General features: G+C 39.7%; 1 protein-coding gene across 2 annotated transcripts in view; it reads left to right on the top strand.

Moving 5' to 3' along the window:
* PECAM1 (platelet and endothelial cell adhesion molecule 1) overlaps positions 1-18,084 on the top strand; it is a 526,904-nt gene that overhangs the window by 494,035 nt on the left and 14,785 nt on the right. For both annotated transcript variants that reach the window (XM_053708076.1, XM_053708083.1), the window contains one exon: positions 3,786-3,808. In XM_053708076.1, the coding sequence (XP_053564051.1) occupies positions 3,786-3,808 (23 nt within the window). The remainder of the gene's footprint in view (positions 1-3,785; positions 3,809-18,084) is intronic.

The following is an 18,084-nucleotide window of genomic DNA, read 5'->3' as shown; positions in this document are numbered from 1 at the left end:
CTAGGGAGGCCAGCGAGGATGGAGATGCAATAGTCAAAGCGGGAAATGATAAGAGAGTGGATTAAAGTCTTAGTTGTGTCTTTTGTGAGGAAGTGGTGAATTTTGGAGATGTTTTTAAGGTGGGGGCGGCAGGAATTGACCAAAGACTGGATGTGGGGAGTGAAAGAGAGATCTGAGTCAAGTGTGACCCCAAGGCATCAGGCATGCCGGATTGTGGTAATGATGTTATTATCAACAGTTAGAGAATTTTGTGGGGGGTAGGGATTTTGTAAGAAGGGGAAAAATAAGGAGCTCAGTTTTTGAGAGAATAACTTAAGGTAGTAAGAGGACATCCAGGAAGAAGTAGTAAAAAGACGGTTAGTGACACGAGTTAATAAGGAAGGGGATAGGTCTGGTACAGAGATGTAGATTTGGGTACCCTCAGCATACAAATGGTATTGAAACTCATGGGACTGTACTAAGGAACCTAAGGATGGTGCAAAAATTGAGAAGAGAAAGGGACCAAGGACAGAGCCTTGTGGTATCCCTACAGAAAGTGGTAAAGGGTCAGAGGATGTGCCAAAGAAGGTTACACTAAAGGTTCCGGTTAGACAGGTAAGAGGAGAGCCACAAGAGGGCTGTGTCACAGATGCCGAAGGATTGGAGGATTTGGAGCAAGAGAGTGTGGTCAACAGTGTCAAAGGCTGCAGACAGATCAAGAAGGATTAACAGAGAAAAGGGGCCTTTTAATTTTGCTGTAATTAGTAACCTTAATGATTGCAGTTTCTGTGGAGTGTTGGAGGCGAAATCCAGATTGCAATGGATCAAGAAGGGAGTTTAATGTGAGGAAATGTGATAAGTGTGTATATACAAGTCTTTTCAGAAGTTTTGAGGCAAGGGGAATAGGGAAATAGGGTGGTAGTTGGATGGGATGATGGATCAAGGTGATAGGTAGTGAGTTGAGAGGAGGATATTAGGGCAGAAACTTCTTCCTCAGTAGCAGGAGCAAAAAAGAATTTATGCTTTGTGGGTTTGGACATTGATGATCGTTTGAGGCGGTTGGAGACTGGTAGTGGGTTGAGAGATGATTTCTTTTCTTATGGAATCTATTTTGCTGGTGAAGTGGTTATCAAAATCTTGAGCTGAGAGAGAAGTCGGAATAGGAGATGTTGGTGGGTGGAGAAGGGTGTTAAAAGTGGAGAACAGACGTTGTGGGTTTGAAGAAAGAGTAGAGATAAGAGTAGAGAAGTAATTCTGCTTGGAGAGGTTAAGGGCAGAATAGTAGGAATTTAAGATGAACTAGTAATGAAGGAAGTCAGGGGCCTTTTAATTTTGCTGTAATTAGTAACCTTAATGATGGCAGTTTCTGTGGAGTGTTGAAGGCGAAATCCAGATTGCAATGGATCAAGAAGGGAGTTTAATGTGAGGAAATGTGATAAGTGTGTATATACAAGTCTTTTCAGAAGTTTTGAGGCAAGGGGAATAGGGAAATAGGGTGGTAGTTGGATGGGATGATGGATCAAGGTGATAGGTAGTGAGTTGAGAGGAGGATATTAGGGCAGAAACTTCTTCCTCAGTAGCAGGAGCAAAAAAGAATTTATGCTTTGTGGGTTTGGACATTGATGATCGTTTGAGGCGGTTGGAGACTGGTAGTGGGTTGAGAGATGATTTCTTTTCTTATGGAATCTATTTTGCTGGTGAAGTGGTTATCAAAATCTTGAGCTGAGAGAGAAGTCGGAATAGGAGATGTTGGTGGGTGGAGAAGGGTGTTAAAAGTGGAGAACAGACGTTGTGGGTTTGAAGAAAGAGTAGAGATAAGAGTAGAGAAGTAATTCTGCTTGGAGAGGTTAAGGGCAGAATAGTAGGAATTTAAGATGAACTAGTAATGAAGGAAGTCAGCTGAACAACGGGATTTTCTCCAATGTCACTTAGCGGTGCGGGAACATCTACGTAGGTAGTGTATCAGAGGAGTATGCCAGGGCTGAAGATTAGTGCTTGACTTTTGAGCTATGGTAGGAGGTGCCAAATTGTCAAGGACTGGAGGGGAATTATAGTGACAGATAGATTGGTAAGGGCAGGAAAAGGAGGAGTCGGAAGAGAGAAGAGGTTTGAGAAAGTTTGAAAGATGTTGCAGATCAAGTGACTTAAAGGGACATGAAACCCAATTTTTTTCTCTTATGATTTAGAAAGAGCATGCAATGTTAAACAACTTTCTAGTTTACTTCAATTTTTTGCTTCATTCTCTTGATATCCTTTGCTGAAAAGCATATCTAGATAGGCTCAGAAGCTGCTGATTGGTAGCTGCACATAGATGCCTTGTGCGATTGGCTCTCCCATGTGCATTGCTATTTCTTAAACAAGCAATATCTAAAACATGAAGCAAATTAGATAAAAGAAGTAAATTGGAATGATGTTTAAAATTGTATTCTCTACTTGAATCATGAAAGAAAATTTTGGGGTTTAGTGTTCCTTTAATGCTCCTGTGGAGTTTGGTGTGAGGTTTAGAAGGAGGGAGGGCAGTAGGAAGCGCTGTGATATTACAAGTGAGGACATGATGGTCAGAAAGAGGAAAAGGGGAATTTGTAAAGGTTTAGAGACAGAAATATATAGGAATATATTTTTAAAAATATATTCACTTATGTACAGAACTTTGTAATGTGAGATATTTACAGTAAATATACAATTTAACATTATTAAATATGAATATCGCATAAATATGTTTTTACATGTTTTCATTGAACTACAAATGGCTCTGCACATATATATATATATATATACACACACACACATGTTTAGGTACATGTACATATGTATTTATGTGTTTATATGTGTATATATGTCTGTAAATTCATATATACACATAAAAATGCATAAATACATATGTAAACACATATAGGCATATATATATACTGTTTATATATATATATATATATATATATATATATATATATATATATACATACATATCTAGACATGTATATATATGTATCACTATGTTAAAGCCCTTTGAAGTCCTTTGAACATCTTTGAGCCGTTATAACTTTTTTATGCAATTATTTTTAATAACTTTTATTAGATGGTTTTATTGTGTAACTGTGTAACTGTACTTTTAAATGTATTTTGATGTGTTTTGTGACACTTTGTTTTGCGAAACAGTTAACCAGATCTCTGATGTATCGGTAACCCGACATGTTTTAACTTCAATTGCGCTCACGCGATCACTTTGTAAACTTGTATAACGAACACCTGATGCACGCAAACACCTGCGATAAACCTCTTTTTACTATGGTGCGAGCAGAAATGATGATATCATGTCCGCTGCACATCGATAAATGCCGACTGCATACGCTGTCAGCATTTATCATTGCAACAGCAGTTCTTGTGAACTGCTGGTACAATGCCGCCCCCTGCAGATTTGCGGCCAATCGGCCGCTAGCAGGGGGTGTCAATCAACCCGATCGTATTCTGTCCGCCGCCTCAGTCTAAAGACTGCTGCTTCATAACTTCTGTTTCCGGCGAGCCTGAAGGCTCGTTGGAAACATGGGGCATCAAGCTCCGTACGGAGCTAAATAAATATGCCCCTATATACGATTTTGGCCAACACATGCACAAGCATACAAGGTGAGAGAGTTTAACTAAAAAATATGAATCTTACAGTTTACATAACTTTTCTCTGCATCAACAATAAGTTCCTATTAAAAAGGGGACTGGATAACAACATATTACAATTTGTCCTGTTTAATTTGAATAAGAATTTAAAATAAACTACTATTTGAATCAGCCATTAATAATTATTTATTTTGCAGATGCTGCTGAAAATAATTTGAATGTGAGTATAGATTTCACAATGATATCATTTATATGCCCTGTCTTGTTTTAATTATTGTACTGAGAATTATTAGCTGTGTGAATTTTGCAGAGTATCATACTTGGGTGTCAAAGAGGTTAATCTTTTTTTTTTTTCAGTAGTGTAATGATTTAATGCAAAACAGAAACGCTTAGGAAAAATTAAGCATTTTGAAAACACTAAACAATACTAAATTAGTGATTCTTGGCTTGGAGACCTTTTCATTGTTAAGATATTTCCTTAAACATGTTTTCAAAGGCTACTTTCTTAAACTAACTCAGAAACCTGTCAATTCAAAAATACAGGAAGGAAATACACTCCCAGATCCCTTTCTTGGTAACCAAATTCATTTTATTTCTTCTAAGCTCTGAAAGAAGTCAGCTACATGAGTTTACACAAACCACATTTTTCTTCTTCTTCTTGAACAGTGATTCAGAATAGGTTTATTTAAACAGGAATTTGACTGTTTGTGACCTGAGACGTTGTTTTATTTTGTTAGTGCATCTTGGTTATAAAATAATATATATCCACTAAAATGGATACAACTTTTGTCTCAGCATGAGTTTATCGGCTATTAATACATATCTATTTGTATAAATATTTCCTGTTTTTTAAGAGAACATTGTACTGATTTCTATCATGCATAGGTGAACAGGATTTGAAGTAATACAATGATTTGCTTTTTCTTGAAATAATCAATAAACTAAAATCTCCCTGACCTGTCTTAAATATACTGTTTTAGGCAAAAGATCTAATATTAAACAGTTACAAATATAGGGCGCGATCACATATACGGCGCAGGTTTCGGCCCATAATTTCACCTCGCACATCGGGGTATTACATATACGGCGCCGGCAGTTCATAAAGTGCCGTAAGTCGGATAAACTAGCGATGTCCAGAAATGAGCGTAACTGTCAGTATTTATCATTGCAACAGCAGTTCTTGTGAACTGCTGGTACAATGCCGACCCCTGCAGATTTGAGGCCAATCGGCCGCTAGCAGGGGGTGTCAATCAACCCGATCGTATTCTGTCTGCCGCCTCAGTCTAAAGACTACACACCTACATGAAAATGTGTGTATTCGAATTACACACCTACATGAAAATACTGAATGGACCTAGTTGGTTACCATGTTGCATTTGAGTGATGGTTCTAAATTGCTGTAAATAATTCTGAATTGATCTTTGTGTAATTAATGTACATGAAAACAGAGAGTAAACATAATATGCTGATTCAAAATATCGCATAATTAAACTGCAACAACTGTTGCTCTTTATTAAGTACTGACATGGTATAAGTAAATGTGTACAGGTGTTGTTATAAACAGAGGTAAGCAAGACTTTGGCTTTAGGAAGATATCCTGATATTATGTACTCGATCTACACATCTACATGAGAATACTGCATGTACTCAGTTGGAAGACAGCTATTGCGGTGAACACTTCCGCTATACACAAGCCGTCACTACGGCAACCGTTGACTACAAAAGACGGACTATGAGGCTGGGCCGGCCCTATGCCCTGACGAAGTCACGTACAGTGACGAAACGCGTCAGTGGGCAAGTTCTAGTATGGTGTGAGAGCAGTCATTGAAGCTTATGCTTGTTTGTTGAAATAACAGCTGGTTCAACAGCGTATTTGTATTATAGCGTAATAGCACATAAGGTCGATAGCTGTACATTTAATTAGCTAACTGTGCCAATATTGTAGAGAAAAGTTTGTTTAGTGACGATATGCACATAGAACTATGTTGAATATTCTCTAGGCTAAGTTAGCATATCTAGACCTTGTAAAGCAAAACCCTTATAATTATAAGGCGGTTTGATGTACACTCTGCATGTTGAATACATGACTATTAGCGCTATATCTTTACTAATATACAATAGAATATTTCTACTCATACGAGCCTAAGTGTCTGATTTTCAAGGATACACTGATACTGAATGAATGTTGTGCTGTTTATTTATAGGGATACAAATTAGAAATCGGCTGACTGGGTTAAATCTCAGCAGTACGCAGGAAGGAGGACGCCTTTGAGCGCATAGCCTGTGTGTTTGTGTTTGGTTTAAACACCTTAATATCCCTTACTTCACAACCTGGATTCATTTAAATTACACACTGCACAAGCATCTATTAGATCACACTGCCCTTATTTTTAACTCTTAGTTTTATCCTATTGTTGGATCATTATACATGATTGAATATAGAAACAAATGGTGACTACCTGTTTCTTTAGTATGATCCAATTTAAGTGATCTGTTTGTCCTTGCATAAATGTTTAATAAAGTGTTATTTTTATCTACTCTATTTAATTATAATAGTGCCTAATTCAGCACTTGGCTTTAATGTCATAAACCCTTTGAATTTTCCCTAACCTACTATATGTGTAGTAGACAACCCAAAGTATTGATCTAGGCCCATTTTCGTATATTTCATGCCACCATTTCACCGCCAAATGCGATCAAATCAAACATAAGTTACATTTTTCACAATTTTAGATTTCTCACTGAAATTATTTACAAACAGCTTGTGCAATTATGGCACAAATGGTTGTAAATGCTTCTCTAGGATCAACAGAAAAGCGGCAGGCACTTACTTCCAAAACTAGTAGATAAAAGTTCAAAATTTATTGGAGAGCAGTTAAAACAAGTGCAGACATGGCAGGTAAAAAAACATGCAGGTAAACTTACGCGTTTCACGCCCCGTACAGGCGCTTACTCATAGACTAAGGTCTCTGTAGATACCTGGTCTATTTATGCAATGCGAACAGCAGTGTTAACTATTTAATTTCCACATTGCATAAAAAGTAAAAGATAAAAACAAAGTGCATGCAGCTATACACAGAATATCATCATTCAAATGGCTCATAATTTCTATAATGAGCAGAAGAGACTCAAAGATAACTTTAGACAGAGTTAAAAATACATATATGTTACAAAAAACATGTATGTTGCAGAAAAGAGAGAATTACCAATTATGTGAGAAAAATTTATTACTACTTTTATACATGAACAATCAAGCTAAAAAATTCATATACATATAATATTTGTTCATATTGAGATTATTATTCTGGGGACAAATTACAAAAAGTTAACAGGTGATTAATGAATAAATACTACCTAAACCTTAATATATGTTTCCTCATGTCCACAAAATATAGACAAGAGTGTAAAAATACTTATCCCTAAATACTTATATTGCCTGGGCACATGGAATGCTCACAGAGAGTGTGTAAAAATCTTATATAGACATGTACATGAGAAAAATATTTTTTATATATATAAGAACATGGGTTAGAGAAAAACTTTCCTCTTATCCTTTTTACTGGCAAGAACAGATTGGACAAAATTGACATAGTGCTATGATATTTATCTAGTTGTCAATAAAAAAACAGAATTTATGCTTACCTGATAAATTACTTTCTCCAACGGTGTGTCCGGTCCACGGCGTCATCCATTACTTGTGGGAATATTCTCTTCCCCAACAGGAAATGGCAAAGAGCACAGCAAAAGCTGTCCATATAGCCCCTCCTCAGGCTCCGCCCCCCAGTCATTCGACCGACGGTTAGGAGAAAAAAAGGAGAAACTATAGGGTGCCGTGGTGACTGTAGTGTATAGAGAAAGAAATTTTTCAAACCTGATTAAAAAACCAGGGCGGGCCGTGGACCGGACACACCGTTGGAGAAAGTAATTTATCAGGTAAGCATAAATTCTGTTTTCTCCAACATTGGTGTGTCTGGTCCACGGCGTCATCCATTACTTGTGGGAACCAATACCAAAGCTTTAGGACACGGATGAAGGGAGGGCGCAAATCAGGTTACCTAAACGGAAGGCACCACGGCTTGCAAAACCTTTCTCCCAAAAATAGCCTCCGAAGAAGCATAAGTATCAAATTTGTAGAATTTGGCAAAAGTGTGCAGAGAAGACCAAGTCGCTGCCTTACATATCTGATCAACAGAAGCCTCGTTCTTGAAGGCCCATGTGGAAGCCACAGCCCTAGTAGAGTGAGCTGTGATTCGTTCAGGAGGCTGCCGTCCGGCAGTCTCATAAGCCAATCGGATAATGCTTTTCAGCCAGAAAGAAAGAGAGGTAGCAGTAGCTTTTTGTCCTCTCCTCTTACCAGAGTAAATGACAAACAAAGATGAGGTTTGTCTAAAATCCTTTGTTGCTTCTAAATAGAATTTTAAAGCACGAACTACATCTAAATTGTGTAACAAACGTTCCTTTTTTGAAACTGGATTCGGACACAGAGAAGGAACAACTATTTCCTGGTTAATATTCTTGTTGGAAACAACTTTTGGAAGAAAACCAGGCTTAGTACGCAAAACGACCTTATCTGAATGGAACACCAGATAGGGTGGATCACACTGCAAAGCAGATAATTCAGAAACTCTTCTAGCAGAAGAAATAGCAACCAAAAACAGAACTTTCCAAGATAGTAACTTGATATCTATGGAATGTAAAGGTTCAAACGGAACCCCTTGAAGAACTGAAAGAACTAAATTTAGACTCCAAGGAGGAGTCATGGGTCTGTAAACAGGCTTGATTCTGACCAAAGCCTGTACGAAAGCTTGTACATCTGGCACAGTTGCCAGGCATTTGTGTAACAAAACAGATAAAGCAGAAATCTGTCCTTTTAGAGAACTCGCTGACAACCCTTTATCCAAACCCTCTTGGAGAAAGGAAAGAATCTTAGGAATTTTAATTTTACTCCAGGAGAATCCCTTGGATTCACACCAACAGATATATTTTTTCCATATTTTATGGTAAATCTTTCTAGTCACAGGTTTTCTGGCTTGGACCAGAGTATCTATCACTGAATTTGAAAATCCACGCTTGGATAAAATCAAGCGTTCAATTTCCAAGCAGTCAGCTGCAGAGAAACTAGATTTGGATGTTCGAATGGACCTTGTACTAGAAGATCCTGTCTCAAAGGTAGCTTCCATGGTGGAGCCGATGACATATTCACCAGGTCTGCATACCAAGTCCTGCGTGGCCACGCAGGAGCTATCAGAATCACCGAGGCCTTCTCCTGTTTGATCCTGGCTACGAGCCTGGGAAGGAGAGGAAACGGTGGAAATACATAAGCTAGGTTGAACGACCAAGGCGCCACTAATGCATCCACTAGAGTCGCCTTGGGATCCCTGGATCTGGACCCGTAACAAGGAACCTTGAAGTTCTGACGGGACGCCATCAGATCCATGTCTGGAATGCCCCATAATTGAGTTAACTTTAAAGTATTGCACCCCAATTATCAAGCTTTTATCCCCATAAATGAGGAAACCGGAGCCGTTTAATCAATTAACAACTTTAACCCCACTACAGTCCCAGCCACAGCGTTTGCTGCGACTCCACCTGTCCCTGGGGGTTATACGATACCAAATTAAGCCTTCCAGGAACGTTTTCAATGATCACCAGACCCTCTCACATGCAGCTGCATGCACTGCATCCAAAAGAAACTGCGCAATTATGGCGCGAAAATGAGGCTCTGCCTACTATAGTGAAAGGCCCTTCCTGACTGGGAAGGTGTCTAAATGACTGCCTGGCGTCTAAAAACGTTCCCCACACTAAAAGTTTAGAAATATCACTTCAAACTTCATAAAAAAAACTTAAATAAAGCAATCGATTTAGCCCACAAGAGTGTCAACCAGTGTATAGCCCATAATAAGCCTGCATTCTGTTAAGAGTCTAAGAAAATGGCTTACCGATCCCCAAGAGGGAAAATGACAGTCTTCTAGCATTACACAGTCTTGTTAGAAAATGGACTAGTCATACCTTGAGCAGAAAAGTCTGCAAACTGTTCCCCCCAACTGAAGTTCTCTAGGCTCAACAGTCCTGCGTGGGAACAGCAATTGATTTTAGTTACTGCTGCTAAAATCATACTCCTCTTTTAAACAGAACTCTTCATCCCTTTCTGTTTTAGAGTAAATAGTACAAACCGGCACTATTTTAAAATAACAAACTCTTGATAGAAGAATAAAAAACTACAACTAAACACCACATACTCTTCACCATCTCCGTGGAGATGCTACTTGTTCAGAGCTGCAAAGAGAATGACTGGGGGGCGGAGCCTGAGGAGGGGCTATATGGACAGCTTTTGCTGTGCTCTTTGCCATTTCCTGTTGGGGAAGAGAATATTCCCACAAGTAATGGATGACGCCGTGGACCGGACACACCAATGTTGGAGAAAAAATATGTCACATTCTCTGTTCATGCCATAAGGACTAAGAGAAATTATGTCACATTTTCTGTTCATGCCATAAGGACTAAGAGTTTGAAGTTTGAGTATCCAGTATAATTTTTATTTTCCCAACATTTTTGCTTTATCACCTCCTCTGGAGGGTAATGTTGCCACATCTATAACCTGTAGAGATAAATTTGCAATATGTGTAAAATGGAAATTGTTGAAATGATTGGCAACTGCGGAATCCTTATTATAATTTTTGACATCCCTAACATGTTCATTATGCCTAGTTCTAAGCATTCTTGTAGTTTTCCCTACATACTGACAGAGACAAATATTGCATGTCAATAAGTAAACTACATATTGGGAGCTACAATTTGGATAAAACTTTATATCAAAAGTTTTACTTGTGATATGACTACTGAACTGATTACCTAAGCAGATATTGGGACATGCATAGCAAATTCTACTACCACATCTATAAGTGCCAGTTTTATTCAACCATGTACCTTGTTTTTTATGATCATTATTTGTGACTTAACTGGGGGACAACATTTGTGCAATGGTCCTTGATTTTTTTAGGGACAAATTTACAGTTTTTGATATGTGGCTGCAGTGTATCATCCGCCATCAATATGTGTAGATGTTTCTTTAAAATATTTACAATCTCATCATACTGTTGGCTAAATTCTGTTGAAAAGACTATAGAATCTTCAAATTTGGTATTACTTTTGCTAGAATTTACATTTTGGGAAGGTTTTACCTCTTTGATTTTTTCCTTACATGGTTCCAGGAGGTGATGTCTGTACCCTCGTTTTATTAATCTATCTCTAAGTTCTATTGACTGTTGATCATAAACTGAATTATTTTTGGTATTTCTCCTAAGCCTCAAGAATTGAGACTTGGGTATAGATTTTATAAGGTGATCGGGGTGCTGTGAGGTGGCATGTAGGATCGTATTCCCCGCTGATGGTTTTCGATTTTGGTAGTAATCTCTTTGTCGCCAGCACATAAATTGAGATCTAAATAGTTAACCTGTTCACAACTATATGCCCCCATGAACTTTAAGCCCAAATCATTCTTGTTACAGTAAGCTAGGAAATTGCTAAATTGTGAATCTTCTACAGGGTTTTTTACAATAAGGAGCAGATCGTCTATATACCGTACAAATAGCTGTATCCTATTTTTCCATGGGTTGTAAGGGGTATATATATATATATATATATATAGTTGTTCCCACCAAGCCACAAAAATATTCGCAAAAGTGGGCGCAAATTTTGCGCCCATGGCGGTGCCACATATTTGAAGGAAAAATTCATTATTGAACATAAAATAATTATGTGACAGCAGGAACCTCAATATACTACAAATATATTCTACATGTTCAGGGGAAAATTTGGATTCCTTGGTCATAAAAAATTCAACCGCCTGTATGCCAAGATGTTGGGGAATAGAAGTATACAGCGAGACAATATCCATAGTAACCCATGTATGTCCAGGCTGCCAGACAAATTGATCCAGTGTAAGCATGAGATGTGATGTATCCCTCCAGTAGGACAGCTGTGATACAGCAAATGGCTGCAAGATGCGATCTAGCCATTCGGCTAATGGTTCAAAAAGAGAGCCAATGCCAGCCACTATGGGCCTACCCGGGGGACACTCAACACTCTTGTGTATTTTTGGTACATGATGAAAGATAGGGCAAATTGGATACTGGGGTACCAGTGTATCCATATCTTATTCTTTAAAAATTCCCAATGTAATTCCTTCCCCAACAATCTTTCTTAGTTTTTCCTGGAAGACTTCAGTGGGATTAAAATGTAGTTTCCTACACACCCTATTATCCGACAATTATCTGTAAGCTTCTTTGAAATACTGGTGTTTATCCATGACTACAATGCTACCTATATTAAGGTTTAGGTAGTATTTATTCATTAATCACCTGTTAACTTTTTGTAATTTGTCCCCAGAATAATAATCTCAATATGAACAAATATTATATGTATATGAATTTTTCAGCTTGATTGTTCATGTATAAAAGTAGTAATCAATTTTTCTCACATAATTGGTAATTCTCTCTTTTTTGTAACATATGTTTTTTGTAACATGTATGTATTTTTAACTCTGTCTAAAGTAATCTTTGAGTCTCTTCTGCTTATTATAGAAATTATGAGCCATTTGAATGATGATATTCCGTGTATAGCTGCATGCACTTAGTTTTTATCTTTTTCTTTTTATGCAATGTGGAAATTAAATAGTTAACACTGCTGTTCGCTTTGCATAAATAGACCAGGTATCTACAGAGACCTTAGTCTATGAGTAAGCGCCTGTACGGGGCGTGAAACACGTAAGATTTACCTGCATGTTTTTTACCTGCCATGTCTGCACTTGTTTTAACTGATCTCCAATACATTTTGAGCTTTTATCTACTAGTTTTGGAAGTAAGTGCCACATCCCACTCCCTGATCCCTCCCTGACCCCCCTCAAACAGCTCTCTTCCCTCCCCTACCTCACAATTGTCACCGCCATCTTAAGTACTGGCAGAAAGTCTGCCAGTACTGGAATAAAAAGTATTTATTATTTTTTTTATATTATTATTTTTTTTACATACAGTCTGCAGTGATGGATCCCCCCTTAGCCCCCAAGATCTCTGATCCCCCCCCCATACATCTCTCTAACCCCCTACCTATTTGCCGCCATCTTGGGTATTGGCAGCTGTCTGCCAGTACCCAATTTGCCCCCCAAAAAAGTTTTTTTTTATTTTTTATCTCAAAACATTGTTTTCTGTAGTGTAACTGCCCCCCCTCAATAATCTACATCGCTTTTTTTTTGTATCAATTTTTCTTCATTCTCTTGCTATCGTTATTTAAAAAGCAAGAATATAAGTTTAGATGCCGGCCCATTTTTGGTTCACAACCTGGGTTGTTCTTGCTGATTGGTTGCTAAATGTAAGCCATCATTAATAAACAAGTGCTGTCCTGGGTTCAAAACCAACAATTGGCTGGCTCCTTAGCTTAGATCCCTTCTTTTTCAAATAAAGATAGCAAGAGAACGAAGAAAAATTGGGTTTAGTATCCCATTAATGCAGAGCTTTCCAAACTTTTCATGTTGGTGACACACTTTTTAGACCTACATCATTTCGTGACACAGTAATTCAGGTGTACTAGCAAACAGGAGGTTAAACTAACTTGTTTTAAGAGATACGGACACATACATAAATTATATAATAACGAAATGTATTTACAATTAACAGTATGTATGTGCAAGAATTAAAAAAAGTTTAATAACACCAATAGCTACTTTCTATTTTAATGGGATGTATGAGGTTGATGGGATGATGCATTTCATCATCAAGCATTTTTAAGCTTCTACTTCCTATCCATATATCAAGAGCAGGAGCAGCAATGCACTACTGGGAGCTAAAGCTGCAAAAAAACCTAACACTTTGACTTCTGACTTCAGCTCAGCGTTTAAGCTTCCGCCCTAGTCCGACTGACTACTTCCTGCACAGAAAACACACTGCTGTCCCATTGACTGACTACACATGCAGTCATGAGCCGACTGAGGAGTCTACACGTACAGTCAGGAGCCAATGTGCCGCCAATGGGAATAGTTTCAGTTCCCACTGAGCTGCAACAGTAGGTTAAGATGATCTGTGACCCACTAGGTATCAATCATGTGTTAACCATGTGATATGCGAAGCAGGCAGGCGGAAATTCGGAAACCACAAAAAAATGTAAAAAAAATTAAATTAAAATTTTTTTTTGCTGAAGCAGGGACACACATACACATTGCCGCCGACACACTAATGTGTTACGACAAACAGTTTGGAAAGCACTGCTTTAATGGGTTCTATAGAAAAAGTGACCCTCTTAGTGAATCATCTGAACCTTGCTTAGATTTATTTACTGCAAAGACTTTCCTGCTTGTAAATAAAGGGAACAAAAACAGAATTTATGCTTACCTGATAAATTACTTTCTCCAACGGTGTGTCCGGTCCATGGCGTCATCCATTACTTGTGGGATATTCTCCTCCCCCACAGGGAAAGGCAAGGAGAGCACACAGCAAGAGCTGTCCATATAGTCCCTCCCAGGCTCCGCCCCCACAGTCATTCGACCGACGGTTAGGAGAAAAAAAGGAGAAACTATAGGGTGCCGTGGTGACTGTAGTGTATAGAGCAAGAAATTTTTCAAACCTGATTAAAAAAACAGGGCGGGCCGTGGACCGGACACACCGTTGGAGAAAGTAATTTATCAGGTAAGCATAAATTGTGTTTTCTCCAACATTGGTGTGTCCGGTCCACGGCGTCATCCATTACTTGTGGGAACCAATACCAAAGCTTTAGGACACGGATGAAGGGAGGGAGCAAATCAGGTTACCTAAACAGAAGGCACCACGGCTTGCAAAACCTTTCTCCCAAAAATAGCCTCCGAAGAAGCAAAAGTATCAAATTTGTAGAATTTGGCAAAAGTGTGCAGAGAAAACCAAGTCGCTGCCTTACATATCTTATCAACAGAAGCCTCGTTCTTGAAGGCCCATGTGGAAGCCACAGCCCTAGTAGAGTGAACTGTGATTCGTTCAGGAGGCTGCCGTCCGGCAGTCTCATAAGCCAATCGGATAATGCTTTTCAGCCAGAAAGAAAGAGAGGTAGCAGTAGCTTTTTGTCCTCTCCTCTTACCTGAATAAACGACAAACAAAGAAGAAGTTTGTCTGAAATCCTTTGTTGCTTCTAAATAGAACTTTAAAGCACGGACTACATCTAAATTGTGTAACAAACGTTCCTTCTTTGAAACTGGATTCGGACACAAAGAAGGGACAACTATTTCCTGGTTAATATTCTTGTTGGAAACAACTTTTGGAAGAAAACCAGGCTTGGTACGCAAAACAACCTTATCTGAATGGAACATCAGATAGGATGGATCACACTGCAAAGCAGATAGTTCAGAAACTCTTCTAGCAGAAGAAATAGCAACCAAAAACAGAACTTTCCAAGATAGTAACTTGATATCTATGGAATGTAAGGGTTCAAATGGAACCCCTTGAAGAACTGAAAAAAACTAAATTTAGACTCCAGGGAGGAGTCAAAGGTCTGTAAACAGGCTTGATTCTGACCAAAGCCTGTACAAAAGCTTGTACATCTGGCACAGCTGCCAGTCGTTTGTGTAACAAAACAGATAAAGCAGAAATCTGTCCTTTTAGTGAACTCGCTGACAATCCCTTATCCAAACCTTCTTGGAGAAAGGAGAGGATCCTGGGAATTTTAATCCATGAGAATCCCTTGGATTCACACCAACAGATATATTTTTTCCATATTTTATGGTAAATCTTTCTAGTCACAGGTTTTCTGGCTTGGACCAGAGTATCTATCACTGAATTTGAAAATCCACGCTTGGATAAAATCAAGCGTTCAATTTCCAAGCAGTCAGCTGCAGAGAAACTAGATTTGGATGTTCGAATGGACCTTGTACTAGAAGATCCTGTCTCAAAGGTAGCTTCCCTGGTGGAGCCGATGACATATTCACCAGGTCTGCATACCAAGTCCTGCATGGCCACGCAGGAGCTATCAGAATCACAGAGGCCTTCTCCTGTTTGATCCTGGCTACAAGCCTGGGAAGGAGAGGGAACGGTGGAAACGCATAAGCTAGGTTGAACGACCAAGGCGTCACTAATGCATCCACTAGAGTTGCCTTGGGATCCCTGGATCTGGACCCGTAGCAAGGAACCTTGAAGTTCTGACGAGACGCCATCAGATCCATGTCTGGAATGCCCCATAATTGAGTCAACTGGGCAAAAACATCCGGGTGGAGTTCCCACTCCCCCGGATGGAAAGTCTGACGACTCAGATAATCCGCCTCCCAGTTGTCTACTCCTGGGATGTGAATTGCAGATAGATGGCAGGAGTGATCCTCCACCCATTTGATGATCTTGGATACCTCTCTCATCGCCAAGGAACTCTTTGTTCCTCCCTGATGGTTGATGTAAGCTACAGTCGTCATGTTGTCTGACTGGAATCTTATGAATCCGGCCTTCGCTAGTTGAGGCCAAGCCTGGAGAGCATTCAATATCGCTCTCAGTTCCAGGATGTTTATCGGGAGAAGAGACTCTTCCCAAGACCATAGACCCTGAGCTTTCAGGGAATCCCAGACCGCGCCCCAGCCTAATAGACTGTCGTCGGTCATGACAATGACCCACTCTGGTCTGCGGAAACTCATTCCCTGAGACAGGTGATCCTGTGACAACCACCAACGGAGTGAGTCTCTGGTCATCTGGTCTACTTGAATCTTTGGAGACAAGTCTGTATAGTCCCCATTCCACTGCTTGAGCATGCACAGTTGTAATGGTCTTAGATGAATTCGAGCAAAAGGAACTATGTCCATTGCTGCAACCATCAACCCTACTACTTCCATGCACTGAGCTATGGAAGGCTGCAGAATAGAGTGAAAAACTTGACAAGCGTTTAGAAGCTTTGACTTTCTGACTCTTGTCAGGAAGATCTTCATTTTTAAAGAATCTATTATCGTTCCCAAGAAGGGAACTCTTGTCGACGGAGACAGGGAACTCTTTTCTACGTTCACCTTCCACCCGTGAGATTTGAGAAAGGCTAGGACAATGTCTGTATGAGCCTTTGCTTTGGAAAGAGATGACGTTTGGATTAGAATGTCGTCCAGATAAGGTGCCACTGCAATACCCCTTGGTCTTTCGCTAGAATGGACCCTAGCACCTTTGTGAAAATCCTTGGATGATCTTTGTGGATAGGAATATGTAGATACGCATCCTTTAAATCCACGGTAGTCATAAATTGACCCTCCTGGATTTGAACGATGGAACTCTGAGAAATTTGTTTAGAATTTTTAAATCCAGAATTGGTTTGAAAATTCCCTCTTTTTTGGGAACTACAAACAGATTTGAGTAAAACCCCTGACCTTGTTCCACAGTTGGAACTGGGTGTATCACTCCCATCTTTAACAGGTCTTCTACACAATGTAAGAATGCCTGTCTCTTTATTTGGTTTGAAGATAAGTGAGACATGTGGAACCTTCCCCTTGAGGGTAGTTCCTTGAATTCCAGAAGAAAACCCTGAGAGACTATTTCTAGTGCCCAGGGATCTAAACATCTCTTGCCCAAGCCTGAGCAAAGAGAGAGAGTCTGCCCCCTACAAGATCCGGTCCCGGATCGGGGGCTACCCCTTCATGCTGTTTTGGTAGCAGCAGCAGGCTTCTTGGCCTGTTTACCCTTGTTCCAGCCTTGCATTGATTTCCAAGCTGGTTTAGACTGGGAAGCGTTACCCTCTTGTCTAGAGGCTGCCGAGTTGGAAGTCGGTCCGTTCCTGAAATTGCGAAAGGAACGAAAATTGGATATTCTTAGCCTTGAAAGGTTTATCTTGTGGGAGGGCATGGCCCTTTCCCCCAGAGATGTCTGAAACAATCTCTTTCAATTCTGGCCCAAAAAGGGTCTTACCCTTGAAAAGGATATTAAGCAATTTTGTCTTGGAAGATACATCCGCCGACCAAGACTTTAGCCAGAGCGCTCTGCGCGCCACAATTGTAAACCCTGAATTTTTCGCTGCTAACCTTGCTAACTGCAAAACGGCATCTAAAATAAAGGAATTAGCTAACTTAAGTGCGTGAATTCTGTCCATTACTTCCTCATACGGAGTCTCCCTACTGAGCGACTTTTCCAGTTCCTCGAACCAGAACCACGCCGCTGTAGTGACAGGAATAATGCACGAAATAGGTTGAAGGAGGTAACCTTGCTGTACAAAAATCTTTTTAAGCAAACCCTCCAATTTCTTATCCATAGGATCTTTGAAAGCACAATTGTCCTCAATAGGAATGGTCGTGTGCTTGGCTAGAGTAGAAACAGCCCCCTCGACCTTAGGGACTGTTTGCCATGTGTCCTTCCTGGGGTCGACCATAGGGAACAATTTCTTAAATATAAGAGGAGGGACAAAAGGTATGCCTGGCTTCTCCCACTCCTTATACACTATGTCCGCCACCCGTTTAGGTATCGGAAAAGCATCAGGGTGCACCGGGACCTCAAGGAACTTGTCCATCTTGCACAATTTTTCTGGGATGAC

The sequence above is a fragment of the Bombina bombina genome, chromosome 1 (genome assembly GCF_027579735.1).
Source record: "Bombina bombina isolate aBomBom1 chromosome 1, aBomBom1.pri, whole genome shotgun sequence".
Lineage (NCBI taxonomy): Eukaryota > Metazoa > Chordata > Amphibia > Anura > Bombinatoridae > Bombina > Bombina bombina.
Note: the sequence above shows the minus strand (reverse complement) of the source record. Positions and strands in the feature narration are given on the sequence as shown.